The following is a 21,215-nucleotide window of genomic DNA, read 5'->3' on the forward strand; positions in this document are numbered from 1 at the left end:
GACTTGCAGCTGTAATTGCTGCAAAAGGTGGCTCTACAAAGTATTGACTTTGGGGGGGGTGAATACTTATGCACGCTCAAGTTTTCTGTTTTTTTTGTCTTATTTCTTGTTTGTTTCACAATAAAAAATATTTTGCATCTTCAAAGTGGTAGGCATGTTGTGTAAATCAAATGATACAAACCCCCCAAAAATCCATTTTAATTCCAGGTTGTAAGGCAACAAAATAGGAAAAATGCCAAGGGGGGTCAATACTTTCGCAAGCCACTGTGTGTGTGTGTGTGTGTGTGTGTGTGTGTGTGTGTGTGTGTGTGTGTGTGTGTGTGTGTGTGTGTGTATATATATATATATATATATATATATAAGGGCTTGGCTTTGACTACACATTTCAATCACTGCTATATTCTGCATTTATTTTCAGGGTTAGGAATTTTTCACCATCAGTACAAACAAGGACTACTTGTTTCGCGTTTTTAACCAACAACTTAAAATCTTTCGACATGTTTGCAGAGATGTTGGATTCGGTCTGTAGTTTAAAGGAATTTGCCCAAGTGAGTACGGTAAATTGAAAAAAAAAATGCATAACTGAGGGGGTGGACACTGACAAAATACCACTCCCGCAGATCACAAACCTACGTATGTGTGAAATAATAATAATAATATTAAGAAGAAGAAGAAGAAGAAGAAGAAGAAGAAGAAGAAGAATCCAGATTATAATTTATCATAGTATTATGTGTGATTATTTTATTTATATTACAGACATCAAGTCATTTTGATGTTATTTAAGGACGAATGTATGGCGACACTGTTTCCCATTAAATGTGATGCAACAACACCGGAGAACACATTTTATTTACACGCTTACATATCGCTTTTGTTGATAATAAAACCAAAATCCCGTATCATCTGTTTATGTTTTATATATTGCAGTTGCCCTGTTTATGAACATTATGGATGAAAACTCTTTTAAAATCTGCTACAGTTTAACATTTCTAAAACTTAATTAATTAATTAATTACTGTACTTGTTTTTACAATAACTAGCCACATTAAGCAGACAACTCATCCCTAGAACACAGTCAGTTGTACTCGTTGTTTTCGTTTTAAATGCCCACGGGTACAGTATATCTCGAGCCAAACGTCAATATTCTTTGCTGACGTACTTTTTAATTCAGTTTATTGGTTGAAGCCCCGCTGCCTCTTTTGAATAGATTTATTTCAGCGCTCTGTAGACGTTAAGGTGAGTGCCAGTCTCAGGTGCGAAGGGTTAGGCAGTTTCTAGATTTATGTCACCGTGTAGATATTTAATAAACACAGAACAGTGTAGCTGAGATATTGTACCTGTTGTTGGTTTTCACAAAACTACAAAAAATACATTTAAAAAGAAGCCAAGCCGTGTCTGCTGCACGTAGTCTGCATTGACACACGTGTCAATTTCTGTTTTGCTGTAATAGTATTAACAAGCTAATTAAAGGTGATTTTAATCCTATTACCAGCAAGACGGCGCATACAGCTAAAACCTACCAGTACTGCAAACAAACTGGACTGACAACAGTCTGATAAAGTGCGGAGAAGGCTAAACTATGGAAAGGTATTATAAACAGTCACCAATGAATTACATTTCTGAGTAGTTGAACTTGGATTGAGCACTGTGGTTAATGACACACCTACAGATTGCACAGGGCCAAACTAAGCTAAGCGCATTATGAAATGCATACTGTAAGTTTGTTCCTGATAATTGCATATTCCATGACACTGTTAAGAATTTACAATTCATTTACAGCCACTGTGTTACCTCAGTATTTTGTGTATTGTGATGTCTAATTTGCTTTAATGAATTCTAAAGTTTAAAGCTTCTCAGAAACCCCCCAAAAGAAAAATGGCATCAGTGGACTTAGAACAGTCACCATCTACCTTTTCAAAAATTCCCCAAATTCATTCAGGTAGGAAATACATTGATATGTTGATTTCAGATTCTTTAAGTGGCAAAAAAGAAAGTAAAATAGTATAACCTTATATAGCCTACCATTACGACATACTGTATATTAAACTTTGTTGAGTGTAAAGCATTTTATACAAAATAAACTATAGATAAAAAAGTGTGAATTATAAATACAAATGATATAACATTATATTATATGTACCTATTTATATGATACTGTCACTCAGAACAAAGATTGTGGACAATTGTTTTCTAATTATTAAACTTGCTACCTCCATTTTGTCTCCAAGTTACAGAGTTTACATTTTAGAAATACTTACAAGCTGCATTTGATGTTTCTTTTACAGTTTATACTGAAACCCAAACGACAAAGAATACACAACAAATTAAAACAAGCCTGTCAAAAAGAGAAGCTTTCAGAGGTATTTTAGTATTTAAAACATATACTTTAGATATAGGAATGATAACCACAACTCGTCCATCTGTCCCTATGAATAATAGGGCAGTATTTTGAAAAGGTGTGTAATATAATTTATTGACATTGAAAAGTACACATATCAAAACAATCATTTTTGAGATAAGGATCCAATCAATCAATCTTTATTTTATATAGCGCCTTTCATAGTGGAACACCATCACAAAGCGCTTTACAAGATGCAGTAACAACAAGAAAATCCATAATACTTCAAATAGAGAAATGCATAATATATGATATACAGTGGAAAGTACATAATACATAATACATAGTACACTGAATACAGTGGAAAGTGCATAATACATGATAGTAGCATAATACATGAAATAGTACACTAAATACAGTGGAAAGTGCATAATACATGAAATAGTACAATACAGTGTAAAGTGCAGAATACATGAAATAGTACAATAAATATAGTGGAAAGTGCAGGATACATGCTAGTAACAATTCGTGAAATAGTAGCAGCAGCTAATAACAGATATCAGGCTTAAGGAGCATGGAAAGCAAGAGAGAACAGGTGGGTTTTGAGAGTTGATTTAAAGCGAGCTACGGTTGGAGCATCACGAGCCAAAGCTGGGAGAGAGTTCCACCCAGGAGTACATAACCTGAACTGAATCCATCATGTTACCAGTTGGCTACTGTTCTATAAGTGGTTTTGTAAAAGCTTACTTTCCATTTTATATAAATGCAAATGCTCTGTTATATTAGAATTTCTGATTGACAATGTTATGATGTTACCTTTTTGCATTTTTTTAATAAATGTATAAAAGGCAGTTCAATGTTTCTTAGATTATCCTGCCTAATGCATTTTATTTTTGTCTGCATTGACAGATCAAGATGTCCAAAGCCCTGGCAATCCCTTTGTAATACCTTTACACCAGGATTTATTTTTTCTGGGAGAAAAACTTCAGAAAAAACAAAAAGTAAGCATCCACTTTTAATTAAAAATAAAATATGTATTTTAACAAATACATTTGTTAAAGAATTGGAAACTTGTTGTCCTTCCGAAAGGAGACTCCACCCGTCAATCTCATACGTTACCGGTTTGACCAGTTAAATAGGTCTCTCTGCCCACAAACCCCTGTCCTTTCTTTGTTTGGTCCTCCTCCTCCCTACCTCCACGCTGCAGCATGCCTTGTCTAGGGGTAAGGTGGCCCCAAGTGCCACTTGTCCTGCCTGCTGGCCGAGTCATTGTTAATCACTGTATTGCATTAATCTAGCTGGGCCAGCATAGGGGCGGCTATCGAGCTCTTATAGATAAGGCCATGGACCAAATTGTAATGTGAATATATTATGTATCTGTCAGTTATCATGTCCATGTCGGGTATAACTGTTTGCCAATTGTTCATGTGCCATCAGGCATATCTTTCGCAAACCAATAAACTGTTATTTTTTACCACTAAGTGGATGTCTTCTTTCTGAATAATACAGTTTTCTTGTTTTCTGTTTCTTGTCTCAACAGTCCGTGCACACATAAAGTATAATCAATATTTTTTATCTTTTTAAGTAAAAAAGGGGTTTACATTTTTAAAGCTAGATCACATTTAGTCAAATTGAGAGCTTTATGTGAGCACCACATGCCAGCTAGTAACCACATTAATCTACTTTGGTTTACAGCACTGTTTGTAGAGTGCACCTCCTACAGGTGGATACAAATCTGTTTCCGACTTAAGGGTGCTTCTTGATTTTTTAAAGTGTGCTTTGTTGTAAAGAATTATAGTATTCAAGTTGACATTGATTTTAGAACATTATACTGTACAAATTGATTCAGGTTAAAGTTCTTCACGATCATCTACCAGTTCAACTTAAAACCACAGTTTTATCAAGATCAAGGTGCCGCACATCCATCATGAAAAAGGCTTCAGAGTTTTTAAACAAAACTGAAGAAGATCAAAGTTGTTCAGAAGAGGCCATGGTGGTTACAAAAGGTGAGAATCATGCATCTTGACTATTTTAAATTAAAGAAATTACGGTAAGAAAAGCTAACTAACTGCCTCTTGATTTTCTTTCATTTATACATATCTACTACAAAAATCCAGATTCTCTATATATATCAGCATAAACTGACACACTCAAACTGTTGTTATAATTAGACTTTGATCAAGAAACAAAACATAGATGGGATTGTCGTTTCAGCAAAATCAAATGTTAATTTACTGTAAATATATTGGCAGATCGTCATAGCTACAAGGAGTCCTTAAGAAATTATATGACAAAACAACGGGAAATGTTCCATATTCAGGTAAAATTCACACTAAGTATTTTTTTAATGTTGTTTAATGTTAATAATTTACATTATTAAAGTTTTGTCATACAGTGCAGGTTCTTGTCCTGGCCAGTCTTTGCTGGGGACCAAAAGGAGCTTTGCTTTGGCTTTGACGCTCTCGTGGGCTGGGGAGGCAAAAAAGGGGAGGCAAATTTATAAAATAAAAATAAAACTAATAAAGAATGCAGTTTTATGCCATTGCATTTTCATACTGTAAATGTAATATTTAGTGGTTTCCTGCCTTAAGAATGGATTAAAAAGGAGTTTATAAATGCATGTAGATCTTTAACATCCTCAGAATAGACTGGTCCAGAACTACCTGGTAGACAGTAGACAGCTGTGGTTTAAAACTTCACTTGTTTGTATTATTACAGTATTCTCTGTCGGTGAAACACGATACAATGAAGAAAATGGAAGAAATAGTTGCAAATGAAAAGCGAAAACTAAGACTTGCTGAAAAACATCTGGAGGAAGATGCAATCACTTTTGATAATTTTCTCAAGGAAAATGACTTAACTTCTGTAGAAGCAGTTAAAATGTAACTTTTTTAAATTAAAATATAAACATTTTTATTATGAAATTATTTTATATATATATATATAATATATATATATATATATATATATAATATAAGTTTAATTGTTTTTTTACTTTTATTTATAGAGCAGAGCAAGAAACAAGAATAAAACTTGAGAAAGCAAATGAAATAAAGAGGGCTTCTGCTAAAATGATGGCAATTAAAAGGTATATTTATGTAAATTTCAACAAAAAAATAAAACACTACAATACAAAAAAAAACTGTATAAGAAAAGTTCAAGCCATAATCAAACCAGCGACCTAAGCATTACTTTTGGCACTTCTTATCTCCTTACAGTCCTCTGTCTAACCTTGTTAAATTTTACTGTCTTACCAATTTTCCCAGTCTACTCAGTTCCCACAGTACAAAGCCAGCTGTTTACAGTAGTTGCCCCTTCCTTTATCCTTTATCTAAATTGTACTTGGAATATTTAGACAAAGCATTGTATAGAAACAAAACCATTCTGTCACAAGTGAGGCCGATATAACTGTTGTAATGAAAACACAATCATATAAAAATGAGTAAACAGTATGGGACTGGTGGTGTTTTTTTTCCTGATTGTAAAAAACAAATGAAAGTATCAGAATTCATTCTGGTTGAGTGTATGTACAGCTATGATCAAAAGTTTTGCATCACCTGGATTGAGAATTTTTTTTTTTTTTTTAAAGATATCCTGTATTAACACAAGTTCTTTTTATTTACATCAGTTTGTGATCAAGAAACTACAAAATGCAAAATCGCAGAGTCTACCAGAAGCCATTTAGTATTTCATGTTAGATTTTGAAATGTCACATTTTCCATTTTTGTCAGTGTTTCTTTAAGTATATGAAAAACTACAAAGTGTTATGTAATTCAGTATGTTAACGTAACATTATTCAGCAGGTTTCATTCGAACCTATGAAGAAACAGTTTTCTTTAATTTTTTGCTAATGCTGAACTTTTGGCCATGCAGTAGCTGTATAGTACCCTACCCAGGAGAAGTTCATGTGGGCCAGGTCTTTATTGCAGCCAACCTCCTATTATTATCAGCCACTTTGGGCATTGCCGTAATTTTTTTTATTACTTTAGAAATCTCCTCATTTTTCTTTTTGAATTTCTATTATAATATTCACTTGCATTCATAAAAGGAATGGATTTGCACCCAGAAAGTCTGTTTTATAATTATATACTCTGTTCAATGGTTTTATATATATATATATATATATATATATATATATATATATATATATATATATGTGTGTGTGTGTATGTGTACTATTAATAAAAACATAAACAATGTACTGTCTTTCTTCTGCAGTATAATTTCAAAGAATGAGGAAATCTTGAATGAATATTTGCTTTATAAGGATTTTTTGACAAATATGACACCCTCAGAGTGGAAAAAGGAACAGCAAAGAAAGAAAGATAAGAAAAAGAAAGCCAAAATCAAGGAAAGGGACAAGAAGAAGAAAGAAGAAAAGGCCCTGGAACCAGCATTTCCAAAAAGTAGGCACTGTTTGACTAACAGCTGAAACTGTGTTCTGTCTTTGAAAAAATTGTTTTTTGGATTTAAGAAACAAAAACCATGGGCCAGATTTATTAAGGCCTTTTCTTCAATGGTTGTATTGGGGGTCTGGAGTGTAGTCTGGGGGTCCTCCTGTGTCCCGGCTGCCAAGGTGGCCCTCAGAGGTGGCAGATGGGGGGGCGCGGAGGTATCAACTACCCTCGCTCTGCATCTTGATCCACACCAAGGCTAATAATCAAACAATTTATAACTTAAGTGTTGGTTTCTTACTAAAAAACAAAGCATTGATTAATCTGTATCTGGCTTACCATGATATCCAAACATATATTACCCTAGAGCAGCCATTTATTACATGTACAGTTCAGTTTTGTGTTTAAAAAAAAAAGGCTTGCCATGACCTATTATATATTTTATGTTTTTCTGAAGTTGAAGCATCAATAACTGTAACTACCCGGAGAGAATCAATCAAAGTTTCTAATGTCAGACGTCCAAGTAAAACACCAACTGACAAAAGGTTAGCTCACATAAAGTTGATACAAAATAATTAAATTTTTTATATAAATATGTTAATTACTGTTTGTGATTAAATAAATAATCAATACACCACCCATAAAGGTACTTACAGAAGTTGTATTACATATATTCAAATAAGTCGATAAACAAAGTTGATGCAGAGTATTTATTTTTATAGCACAAGAATTTGCATTGCTGACCGTCGAGCAGAAGAAAGAGACTCAGACAGTAATGAGGTTTGTTTTTATTTTTCAAACAGAATATAAATGTTTAAGTCTTTCATACACACACGCTCATTTTATATATATTATATATATATATATAGGATGTTCCATAAGTCAGGCATCATAGGAAATAGCATGTTTTTCAAAATATTTACACAGTGTATTCAATATGACCTAATTTTGCATTCATATGTTCAATTGTTCTTCCCAAAGAATTCATTTGTCTTTGTTTAAGACATTTCACACCTAAAAGAAACAGAGACAACCAATATTAACAATCATGTCAGTTATGTTTTATGGGACAGTATGTAGATTGCTGTACTTGTAATTACCCTACTAAGCAAGCCGTGGCTATGTTTACCACAGAAACAGAGGTAGCACACTATAATTGTGGCACTACATTTCCTGAAAAAAATCCACTTGATCCTGTCCTTTTTATTATGACATGGGTTTATAACAAACTTGTAAGTGCCTTGCCAGGGGGTGTCATGTTATGGTAATTAAGGAGGGGCTGTGCTAATATTTAAAAAGAATCGTACTCTGAATTAAACATACATTGCATTAAAAAGAGTGTTTACAAAAAGTTTGTAAGATCTAAAGTGATATTACAGAAACATTCCAATTTTAGTTTATTATAGCCTCTGGGGTTTACAATAGGTATATTTGATCATTCTACTACTTTTATTTTGCATACTGAGTTTCATTGCCCCTTGCATCATTTGTTTTGATGTTGTGAGATGATCATTTCTTAATACTATATTTCTGTCTCAGTAAGATGATGATTTTCAGTTTCAGTCCCTGGAACTTGACCTTATTTTTCCCCATGGAACAATGTCAATCAAATCAAACCAAACTGGCACTGGCCAAACCCCTCCAAGCATTCCATGGTTGTAACACGCATTTCCAAAATCTAGTAAGGTATAATATGGGTACATTGATGGTACAATGACATCAATAATTTAGATTGTTACACTGGGGGTGGGGGGGCAACAGTCATAGTAAACATTGCCAATTTTTCCTGCTATTCGGGGAGATATATTATAGATTACTTGAACCAGGTCTAGACCTGCATAGTCTAAAAATGCTCTTGCATGAGTCTTGGTGGTTTACATAAACTATAAAGACTTTATGTTTAAGTGTTTTCTAATTTGCTTCATTAGAGGCAAGGTTTGTACTGTGTTACTAAGATTTCTGTTTACTACCAGGAACTTGAGCTCTACTTCAAAGATCCAAAGGAGATGTTGAACATTTTAACAGAGCTAGAAGAGCAAAATCTTTCATATATACAAAACTTTCAAGAAACAGAGGAAGCTATGGAGGAAATGCGTACGAACGTCCGTATCACAAAGGAGAGAATGTATGTTTGTTACAGTTTAGTTAGACTAAACACATACTGTTAACCCAAAAGATGGATTGCTTTCTTACAACTAAAGGAGAGGCACCTCCAAAAAGCAGCCATCTATCTTAAGCTACCACAAATGTTCAATACCTTTCGTGGCTGGTTTCAGGTTGCACTATGTAGAATACGATCATGTATCGTAATGTCAAGTCAATGGAGGACATCTTCAAAAAGAAAATAAATACATTTTCTGCAGATTCCTGAAATGAGTTATACTTGGATATGTACTAAAGATGATCTAATAGATGTCTATGTTTTCTTCACTCGTATGGTGTTCTTACACTAGCTTGAGTTGTGCAGCATCATAGCATAGCAATGGTAAACCACATATGGCATACTGTATTGAAATACATTCAATAAAAATATAGCAATAATGTTAACTTAATTTAGAGGGGGGGGGTATATTTTTTAATCAATCATTGAGTGTATGGCAACAATTCTGTTTAATTGTAGTTGTTACTTATTTAATGCGCTTTATTGGTAGTCAATATTGGATTCCTTGAATAGCACTATTTGCTAGTACTGTACTGTTGGTTTGATTAGTGAAAAGTATCCATATCTGATAACCATATGACTGAGCTTGATTAGAATTGTGTTTTGTATTTGGTCACTTCTTTAGGAATTATGAAACAGAAATACTGAAGCAGCAGATTGTTATGCTTAAAGCAACCATTGTAAGGGAGGAAGAGAAAGCTTCAGAACTAGAGTTCAAGTCTAGAATTTTTTCCTATGGAGAAGTGAATTCACAAAAACAAGTAAGGCCAATAACAGAATTACAAGATCACATAATTGTATGCTAAGTGTTTTTGCAGTGATGAGAAGGGTCAATAAGATATGAATTTTGCCTAGATAATGCACAAGGATAGGCCTGCCAGAAAATGCTATATTCAAATGTGGCTGGAAAAAAAGAAACTGAACTGAATTGTTTACCTCTACGTTGAAACAAAATTGATAATTTTGTTATCTTTTACTTTAGGATCATGCACTTAATATTTTGAACAAAAAAGTGGATGATGTGTACAAATCTTGCATTGGTGATGTTCCAGCAAAAATCAGCACACTGCAGATGTTAACAAGCATAGAGAACCGAATGGAAGAATTACTGGAGAGCTTGGAAGCATTGCCACGAGATAAAGTGGAAGCAGTTGAACACTTAAAAGAAAAGGAAATGCGACTGAGGTATTGCATCTATAGAAAACATAGATGAGCAACTGCAGTTTTAGGACATGACATCTTTCAAGTGTATTATTATATAATATATATATATATATATATATATATATATATATATATATATATATATATATATATATTAAAATCACCTATTTATAGTGTTATACACTTATACACCTAGTGATAGTGTGTATAATTAACACACACTGTTCTGCATTTTAAAGGATACGTGAGGAACAAATCAGAATTAAGAAGCAACAGCAGGAGGAAAGACTAAGAACTGCAATCCAGAGAGCAAATGCAGACACAAAGAAAAGGGTTTGTACATAAGTCTGTGTTTTTAACATTTTTAGCACTTCCTTGAAACTCTCCTTCAGAATCAGCTTTTACTATCCGTTCATTTCATGAGGTTTCTGATCTATTCCGACTGCTTGGCAATACTTGTTTTATTTGCCTGTCCGTCACACTCTTGTATTGATTATTTCTTTCTGGATACAAATCGGCCTCCCATTGTCCACTCTTGTACTTATCACTGTATAGTCATGTAAGACCACGACCCCTTGGGTTTGAAGCTTGTTTTGCTTGGACAGAGAGCACCTCACCATTAATGATGATTCAACCCCCTGTTGCTCTCTGGTCAAAGCTTTGTCCAGTTTATTTCTTCCCAGATAAACCTTTTCCTAGACACCATCTACTCCAAGGATATCCTTAGTTAGATTATTAAAACCCCAAAGGAATATTTACATGGGCAAATCATTTCCTTCAAATCATTAAACTCAGAACGGGGCAGCTCTCAGAATTAACTGATCTTATTTTACAGTTAGGGCAGTGACATGCAGTCCAGATCTCCAGAAACAGCGATTGATCTTACGAACTGAATTGGACATTTTCTCCACAAAAAAGGCAAAACAATGACCGACTAAATCACGGAATAGAATATATGAACACATTGACAAGATAAGCAAAGTTTGGGCACATCAACTGTGCCAGTCTACTGCTTCACATTTGATACCACAAATTAGCTTGCAATCGGGCCTGCCTCCAGTAGATCAGCAGGAGATCAATGATCAATTTAAAAAAATTTACTCACTTTTTACACATCTGAGTCACCTGCAGATCCCTCCTTAACAGAGTCTTTTTTGAGAATTTTTCAATTCTAGTTCTCACTGTCCACCTGGAGAAGGCGTTTTCTCTATTTGAAGTAACTCAAGCTATAAGGTCAATGCAGAGTGGTAAATCAGCTGACCCAGATATATTTCCCATAGAGTGTTATTATAATTTAGCCCTTATGTCCCTTTATTTATCTGGAACAAAAAAGACTTCCTCCAAAGAATAAAATCAATGGAGGTATGGATCTACCTAACTTTAATACACTTACATTTCATTACTTACAAATTCAGAACTTAAAGTTGCTCCATTTCCTCTGCTGCCCCCTAAGAATCCACTATTGATTCCATACAAGAATTTAACCCAGACTCTAGGGGAATTGTATCTAAAAATTGCATAACATCTGTATTATCCTTCACTGTCTACACTGAAAACCCAGTAGGAAGAATTTCAGATTATGTATTGAAATTTATTCTGACCCATGCAGTCCTTTTAGGTCTGTGTTTGACATAGGCTGATACAATTAAACATTTCTACTCTCCTCCACTTGTCAAAGGTCAAACAGGCCTGAATTTACCCTGAACTGGATTCAATGTGTGACAGATGCAAACTAGCACCAATTTCTCTTGTACGTATGTTCTGGTCTTGTCCCAAGTTGGCTCCATTCTGGACCTGTTTTTGAGACCTTGTAAGTGCCCATTGATCTGACCACACTCATTGTGCTTTAGGGTAGTAACCACTGTCAATCCTCTGTCTAAGTGGCAGTCACCAACACCCTGGCCTTTGCAACCTTATTGACTAGACACCTGATTTTGTTTGGTTGAAAGCAGGCCAACGCGTATGTTCAATAGATTACAAATTTTACGCATTTTAATTGGACCAGCTCAGACTGCCGTCTTCCATAACTTCCGGCTAGGGCAGCGTTTCTCACAAAAAATTGGCAGTTCACAGATAAGTATTATAACCCCCTAATCCGCTAACATTAAAAACTTTTCAACTTACTTTTGTTCATTGGAATTTTGTAGATGAGTGAACTTGCTTGTAAGGTTCTGATAACGTGGCTCATATGCAGGAGGATGCGGCTCGCAGGCGGTCGCGTCTCATTCTGTTAGCGCTTGTTCTTTATTGTATTCCATTGTACTATAGAGTGGGAACTGATGTTAAACAACAACCACTAAGAAAAGCAGGCTCATGCTGGTGGTACTGATTTGATTGGCTGATTAACAGAAAAACTTAAAAACAGGCAGGCTAATCGATTAATGTGACGGCAGAGCATTGTTTTTCATTATTTTCTGCTATCAAATTGTTGTTTTATTTTGATTTTAGGTAACTTGAAAAAATAAAAAATATATCAAAATATTGCATTCTGTTTAACCTATAACAAAGACTAGGCAAATATACAGCTTACAGAATTGTTTTTCAGGCTGGAAGAAAGCTGATGTTCCGCTCAGAGCCACCAACAATAAAACAAGTTAACAAATCCAAGGGCATGACTACCAAGGAGCAAGAAGATTTGTTGTATTACTTTACCTAAGGCTCTTCAAGACAATTGGAGCAGTGGGTTTTTTAAAAAAAAAAAAACATATTTTTGATGTTTGACATGTAGACCAAATACTTTGTGTAACAACCTTTTAAATTTAAGTGTTTCTACTACTTTGTAAAATAATTGTGATAAATGTCACATATATGCCTTTATTAAACCTATTTAAGCTGAATATAATTTGTCCTCAGAACATTTAATTTCAGTCCAATAACTGGTATAGTTACTAGTGTAAACCAAGATTTTACATTGTACTGAAGCTTGTGCCACACAATTGTCCATAGAAGGTATTTAAAATAGCAGAGAGCATGGAAGACTGACCGATTCCAAACAGAACAGATGTGGACCCAATTTTAGAACCCAGTTTAGTATACTTGCGGGAGGAGGGGGATTGGGTAAGACAGACAACGACTACTGTAAAAATATATATTAGAACAACTTTAGTAATTGTGAACTTACATTTGAGACTATCTTTTTTTAAACATTTTAAAACCTAGATTTAGCTGACAATTGTAAAGATTTGCCAGGTACCCTTCCACTGCAAAATGTTTGAGAAGTCCCAATTATTTTCATTAAAAAAAAAAAAAAAAAAAATCAATGAATGATACATACATAATGAGAGAAAAAAAAAAAACAGTATTATTAAAACAGGCAAGTTGACTGGTTGAAGCAGCAGTGGCAGGTACAGGACTGGTTGCTTTCATAGTTGCACAGTATTAAATTAGCTGGTTTTGAGGCACAGTACCAATTGGACGATCCAGTGGATAATAAAACCAATTTGGACCAATTGTGTCTTTGTTTAATAGCTCCTGTCCAACAGATGAACTGAGATTTCACTATAGCAAGTAAAAATGAAAAAAATCAGTACTTGCTTCAATTGATTTTAAATTAAATTCTGTGACATTGCAGCAGACATCTGTCTGCTAGAGTGGGAAGTGGATTGGCTGATGGCATTAATGTAGTCCCATCTACATAGGAACTGATTTAATTGTTTTAACTTTTATCTCAAATGCCATACAACAAAGTAATACCTTGTGTAAAAGAGGTTTGACAAATATAAGTTGACACAGAACACAAATGCAGTTTTAGATGTCAAATAAGAATATTAGTAAGTGTAACTGTAAGCAGCACGGCCTTACTCACAAAGCAATAACAGCAAGGGGGCATCAATGGTGTGAGGAGCTGATCCAATTAGAGCCAGGAAGGGACCATTCATACTGCTGTGTGGTGCTTCCTTTCTCTAACAAAATATCTCAAACTGGCAAGCTGAAGTGTGAATAGAAGCCTTTGTGTCATATGTTTATCCCAACTGTATATCATGTCCCGTTACTACATGAAAACCGTATCTGGAATCCCAAGGAATGCAAACAGGAGAAATTCCACTTGTCATATAATCTTCAATTATGTACTAGGGATGGACAGACCAATTTCAAATATCAATCCTATAGAGATTACTATCAGTATTAAACTTAATAAAACATTACTATTCGATGTGTCATTAAATTCAGACAGTTAGTTGGCACTTACCTAATTTGACTAAGTAATAACACACATTAAACAATGTTAAAAAAAGTGCAATATGCACAATTTTATTATTTCTGTGCTGTTCTTGAGGCACACGGCATGGAAAACAGTGTTAAACCAACTGGTTCAGCAAGACAAAAAAAAAAAAAAAACATTAACCAACAACTTAAATCAGTTACAAAGTCATACAATTGATGCATCTGGTATAAAAGGAATTAGGTTTTCTTTTTACAAAATGTTTATTCTCTCATTTCTCCATCTTCCTCCTCTTCTTCAACACCTCTTATATACAGAACATTGTTGCATCTTTAAAAAAAAAATAAGAATTAGTATGGTACTGCAAACGTATTGGAGGTCAGTTTAGAATCTATTAATGCAGGCCCCTATACCAAACCATGCCACATCATAAGACTGCCTAACAAATCAAACTCAAGTTATGTGCCAGATACAGACAGCACTTTATTGATCCAAAAAATATAAATAATAATAATAAATAATAATACAAAAAAAAAACGATTCTTCTCTATTGTCTGAAATGTAATATTTGATAAAAGCTCAAATGGAAAGTGTATTTGGCCATGTGCTATATTTTACCATTTTGTTCAACTTTAACAAATAAAACACTTTTGATAGAATTACACCATTAACCAGGTAACTTACCTAACAAGAACTTCACCTAAGTGACCAGCCAATGCTCCATCAACATATTCTTCTGTGTTAGCCAGCTTATGTATGACAAAAATACACACATATTAATAAACTGGTTGGCTATCTTATGATGTATTTTAAATGTACTGTAAATAAGTTTAAAATCCATTATCCTCAAGTCAATCTGAAACAGTGTGTAAACTGTCAGTGTTACACACATTGCATTTAAAAAAACAAACAAACAAAAAAAACCCTACGGTTGAAAATGTCCTACAAATACCTGACTAAGGGTACTGCAGAATATTTCACAAGCTGCTTTTGTTTGTCCACAAGTAGCAAACAGTCCAAAACGAATGACTCTATATACAGTTAAACTTTCTGTTCCCTAAACTTGTAAACATGGCTATCTACCAACCTGCATGTTCATGTACCCATCCACTGAAACCAGGTAGCCTTTATACTCCATTCCCCACTTCAATTTTACCATAACTGGTTTACCGGTTAGACCATTGAGAAATGGCTTTGGGTTCAGAGGTAAACTCTAAAAAACAATCAAAAAGCAATACAGTAAATCTCAGAGACAACAAGCATTCATTTTTTCATAGAAAACATGTTCTACAATAAATAACTGTATTTATATATGTTGAAGTTAATACATGTTTATTCTAATTGTTGAGGATGTTATAACAAATACACTTTAGTATTAGAGAGTATGAAAGGGATCGCGTTTCTTAGGCTAGTGTTTGTTTACAATAACTGGCCAGAGCCTGGCACTGTTATCTTGCGACAGCCCATACACTTCATAAAACACCTTCATAAAACACGTTGTCGTAGTACACCAACATACGGGTTTGGTATTACTTGCAATCTATAGTTGCAACCTGTCTGTACTCGCTGTATCATATCAGTGAGCCAGGGCCTACTCATTACCGCTACACAAACAAACAAACAAACAAACACATAAATAAATAAATGAATGAATGAATGAATGAATGGTGACTGAACAGTATTCGAACGAAATACTACCGTAACCGCTTAAAAGAACTCATTTACGTTGACACAAAATTATAAATTACACACTCACCATTTTATTTTTTAATCTGGTATTTTCTTCTAGAAGTCTCTAAAACACACGAGAACCCAAATCCAACGCCGCGCACTAAAAAAAAAAAACCCAAAAAACAGGAGGTAATGGCTGCTTTCTTTGACCTCTCAACTTTCACCCTGAATAAGAAACGTGCTGTGATTTGCCAACGTGTCTGTGATGAAGGAGGTGAGTTCTTGAGTATTGTTTGGGACAGTAGTTTGCTATATCGCCTCACAGTGGCCGCCACCTGTGTAACACTGAGAATAAAAGGATAGACAGGTCGTTGATCAGACAAGGTTTTCTTAAAACTCAGATGTATTAAATATGTACCTTTACATGAACTGGTGTTGTTTCTGAAACTAATTACATAAAATAGACGCTGGGGATTTTTAAAAGTAGATCTCTGTTAATATGTGTTGTAGAGCAGCGTTGACCTCTTTGAACGTAGTTTTTAATGTCCAGCGCCTTAGGTAAGGTAGTCCAAGACGAGTGTTAAGCGGGATCCATGAAACCAGCCAATGGGCAACATGTTTCACAACCACGCAATTCTTTTTTTTTTCATTACAGACTATTGCCATAAGATGGCAGCATTACACCAGACCTTCCAAAACAAAACACACATCAGACTCTTTAAATACCACTTCAATGAACTGAGCAAAAATGGTGACAATAAGTATAGTTGACTTTATCAAGAGCTTACCAATAAGCTGTCAAAACAACCTTTCAGACACAAAGCTGAGATAACAAATATACCTGTTTTGCTTTGGCACTTAATTGATAGTAGTAGACATTAAGTTGACTGCAGTGTTCATTAAACGCATTGACATCAACAGGAATGATGACCCTTAATTGTTTCCTGTCATTACCAATCTCCTATTTAAACCGTAATAACACACACCTTCCCTGTCTAGTGTTTTTCGTATTGCTCCTCCTCCTCCTGCCTTTGCATAGGTTCCCTCTGGAGGGGGAGGGAGGGAAGGAAGGAAGGGAGGGAGAGGGATGGGGAGGGAGGGTAAGTGTGCCTCACTTCCACAACCTTAATTAAGATAGGTCCTCACCGCGTGAGTCAGAGGGGACCCCGGCCACACTATCCTTTCGCAGCTGTGCACTTATCTTACTTCATCGCATCGCAGTGAGGCTCTATCCTATATTTAACATTTCGGGACGTGGCTCGCTTTAATCTCTCAGTGCTGGAGTCGCAGCTAACCTAGCTATTCTTGTTATTTACAGGTTATGTAAACATTTACGCACTTCTGCTTCCGGCTTCGGAGACTGCAGTCTCGCCTCATTCGAGGGGCAGCACCACATCGGTCAGGAAACCCTTTTCCTATTATTTCCTTTCGGATCTCTGCGGCTGCTCTGTCTCAGCAGAGTATTTATGTTTTTCCTCTGGGCCGCAGCCTTCAACACCAAGCCCTCTGTTTTTGGTGGGGAATCTATTTTACACCCAGACCGCAGTCCACTTCTCTAAACTCGGGTCCCTTCGACCGGTACTGTCGCACTAGCACCTTTTTCTGACTTCTCTGTACTACACTGTAGTCCCGCCAGGCGCCCAGTGAAACGTACCATCTGTTGCCGTTGCAGTTTAACATGAACGTCCTAATGTTTCAGCATCTGTACCAAACCGCCTTTTTTATTTTATATAATTATTAAACTATAATTCCAACACAACATTATGTTTTAAACGGTTCATAATGGTATTTTTTGTTTGTCTGTTTGTCTGTTTTTCAAGGAATACAATAGGCCTATTGATAATTTAGTCCACTTTAATGCTGCTCCATTATCTCGTGGCATACTGACAAATTGGTCATTAACTACCAGGAATGGACCGTTAATAACTTATAAAAGAAGAAAAAATAAATAAATAAATCACCCTGAAAATATCGATAAGGAGAGTCTCTCTCATATCGGTTCTGCATTGATGTTCCCCAGCATTTCTTTGTTAAGCCAGCGAAGAAGCTAGTTACATGACTTTTTACATCACCTTCATTGGCTGATTTATTCAATGAATGAATAATGTCGCTTGTACAAAATCAACAGTCCTTTGATACTGTTGCTTGCAACTTGTAGCTTTTATGTCACTTTCTACATTGTTCTGGCAACATGTAGACCAGCGTTTCCCCGACTTTACTATTGTGTTAGTACTGGTAACCGACTTGCAGTTATCCATAGCCACTTCATTGCTGTTGTCAGGATTTGGCCTTGCATCTGATTCCTCCTGCTGCTTCTCTGTATGCCTCCCTCTAACGGCCACCTGTAGTGTCTATGTAAGTAAAACTTGAATGAACCAAGGACAACTTAAACAATAAATGTATTGTAAAGTCACACTGACTCTCTCGCCAAGCTTTGCTTTGTGCTAACTTGTGTTATCATCCTGTCCTGTCTTTGATAGGGTTGATTGGCTTATCATTACTGGCACATGTCTTAACTTCTTAGGAAAGTATGGATGTTTACTGTATTATCGTGTTACCCTTTTATTAACCTGCAGATACCAGGTTGCAAACTATATCTTATGGCTGTTGCTGATATATCTCTGTAAACATCTGTTCCTTTTTTTTAGATGGTGGTTCATAAAAAAAAAAAAACATGTAAAGAAGTTGAATATAATTATTCTATGACAATTGTTCAAGTTAGAAGATTCCATAGTTGACCTGAGCAGCAAAGATTTGTAAGATCACAGCTTGTGTTTGTTACAGAGAGCTTAAACATGTTCCTTTTGTTTTTGTTTTACTGTGGCAGTCTCTGAACCATGATTAAGTGAACAGTCATTTAATGTGGGCCTTAAAGTTTTACATTTCTTACCACTTAGCTCACATACAGCAGTCGTGGCATTAAAGTGAAATATAAGTTTGGCATTCAAAATAATGAAAAATCCATTGATGTACATTAAGGCTTAGTAACTTGATTTATTATCCGAAATGAATCCTAAATAATTTTATTATATGTTAGGGCAGAAGTATTTTTCTTGAACGTTTTTAATTAAGTTTGCTTGTAGCACATCCAGTTTAAACCTACGCAATTACAAACTTATTTTAGTCAAGTTATTTGTAATTCACCAAAAACTCAATTAAATTAGACTTTATTTAATTAAAATGATATTCTATAGGCATGTTTCATTATTGGCAGCCAATACAACGGTATATCAGTCAGGCTTTTTTTTTTATTGCAAAGTAATAATGAAATTATATCTGAAGAAGGATATCGTTTAACACAAGCAATTGAGTATCAGAATCTGGAGGTATGTGAAGGTATGTCTGGAGGTATGTCAAAGTTGCATTTTTACTGTGCTTGTGAATATGGTAAGGTCACAGTTATTTACTGTTTCATGTTACCGATGACTCTGACTCTGATTCTGAATTTACAGCTGTGGCCGGGTATTGCTTTTACGTTCAATGAGAGGCATTTAAGGAACCTCCCATTAAAGGTATTGACATGCATTATCATTTTTATTTTATAGGGATGATATGACTATAGAACCTTCTATCCCCCACCCAGGCAATCAATACAGTACTCTTGCCCCTTCACTAAATCCTATTTGAAGACCCATCCCACGTTTCACAGAATGTTCTGAAAGTCACCTCCCAATGCCACCTTTGCAACTGTAGCCATTAAGGAAGTTTGATGGTCCTTGGTTGAGTTCTGACTGACATTGGAGGTCACACGTCAGTCGAGGTTAGCTTTTTCCAGATTAAAAAACGGTGATCCATGGTTACAATATTACATTATTCCACACTACCTAAATCCATTACACATCAAGCTGTGCCCCAGTCTTTGCACTCATCAATAAAACAAACTGTCCAGTTTTGAGAAGAAAAAAAAACACATTTTAAAGCAAATATGAATTTTCATGTTTAAAATTGTGATGTATCTTGTACTGCTCTTCAATGTTTGCAAGCAGGTTATCTTGCAATTCCTTGGTTATTTCACCTGGAGAATTGCCCCCACTGTTCAAAACCATTTTTCCTATCATTAACCAAACCAATTGCTTCCTCTATTGAATGACATGCTTTGCAGCCAGTAGCGTGCTTTCACCCTGCTGAGGTGGAATGATCTTGGAAGTTTGAAATAAAGTTTCTCTATCAAAATTGCACACTTGGTACTTTTAAAGCAAATGGATGTACAGGAGAGGTAGAATTTATGGAATTTTGTTAACTACAACCGCAAGATTTAATTTAAATTTAAATACTGCAAAAAAAAAGTTTGCAATAAAGCAAGTTTACAAGTTTTAGGGTTTTTGTATTAATATCTGCAATTACTATAGTAGCTCATGTTTCCCTTATAAAAGTTCACTGCAGTCATAGTTACAGCATGTTATAGCATGAAAGAGTATAGTAAGGACAGTATAGTACAGTTAAATAGAATGTTGCAAAAAAGGTTTTTATGAGATTTTAGTTCCCAACACGAAATATTAGCTAAAGGTTGATTTCCCTTAGAAAAACTATAAACTTGTGAACTTCTCTTATATAAAAAAATAAAAATAAAAAATCCAAAAGCCTCCTCTCTCCACTCCCACTCATTCTGACAACAAACCTTCAGGTCGCCCTTTTCATCCAGGCTAAGCTTTCAGCCAGCACAGCAAGTAGCTCCTGTTAAGTGGACCATTGGACATCAGTAATAAATAAAGTCCTGCACCTTCAACAAGGAGAATTGTGACTAGAAAACAGCAGTTCAGCAATGTGTTAGATTAAATTCAATTACAGGTTGATGGTATATATCACTTATCTATACTGTCTAGCATTTAGTTTAAACACTGATTTAATTTTCTCTTAGTATTCATTAATTTCTGCTGAATTCAACCTTGTCAAAAAATGTTTAATGGATCATGTGTAAAAAGTTAATCTGGGTTTTTCAGGTTATAAAGGACTCTGGCAGCATTGCACATAGTGAAATTAAGTCAAGTTGACAAGAGTTCTAGCTCATGCCTTTATCATTGAACATTTAAAACATGCAAATTTAATAGTTACTTAAGGTGTGAGTCAGTTATCCAGCTTACCAGACTTCTTACACACCCCAGTTACATGTCCAGTTACTTTACGTGTTCTATACAGTGTGATATGTACTTCCGTTAATCTGAGGTGGAAGGGACGTAAGCCATGTCACTTTTTTGGGTTTGGGCCTAGCTCTTATATTTTAAAATACAATGTAGTTGTTCTGTCTTGCAGGTTGAACCAGTGTGAGTTTTGCACGCTATGTGTACAAATATTTGCTGTGACTGCTGTATATGTCCACAGAGTTAA

At 35.1% G+C, this 21,215-nt stretch overlaps 2 protein-coding genes across 2 annotated transcripts; one reads left to right on the top strand and one right to left on the bottom strand.

The window, feature by feature from the left end:
* Positions 1–497: 497 nt before the first annotated feature.
* On the top strand, positions 498–12,713 carry LOC121319017 (cilia- and flagella-associated protein 100-like). The gene is made up of 12 exons (XM_041256246.1): positions 498–548; positions 4,188–4,344; positions 4,591–4,658; positions 5,057–5,220; positions 5,346–5,426; positions 6,557–6,744; positions 7,455–7,504; positions 8,661–8,857; positions 9,519–9,654; positions 9,876–10,078; positions 10,297–10,390; positions 12,603–12,713. The coding sequence occupies exons 1-12, from the start codon at positions 498–500 to the stop codon at positions 12,711–12,713; spliced, it is 1,500 nt and encodes a 499-aa protein (XP_041112180.1).
* A 1,569-nt stretch (positions 12,714–14,282) lies between these two features.
* On the bottom strand, positions 14,283–16,115 carry LOC121319055 (small nuclear ribonucleoprotein F). The gene is made up of 4 exons (XM_041256278.1): positions 15,976–16,115; positions 15,307–15,432; positions 14,904–14,968; positions 14,283–14,549 (listed from the first exon to the last, which is right to left on the bottom strand). The coding sequence occupies exons 1-4, from the start codon at positions 15,976–15,978 to the stop codon at positions 14,483–14,485; spliced, it is 261 nt and encodes an 86-aa protein (XP_041112212.1). The 5' UTR covers positions 15,979–16,115; the 3' UTR covers positions 14,283–14,482.
* Positions 16,116–21,215: the final 5,100 nt, after the last annotated feature.

Source organism: Polyodon spathula, chromosome 7 (genome assembly GCF_017654505.1).
Source record: "Polyodon spathula isolate WHYD16114869_AA chromosome 7, ASM1765450v1, whole genome shotgun sequence".
Lineage (NCBI taxonomy): Eukaryota > Metazoa > Chordata > Actinopteri > Acipenseriformes > Polyodontidae > Polyodon > Polyodon spathula.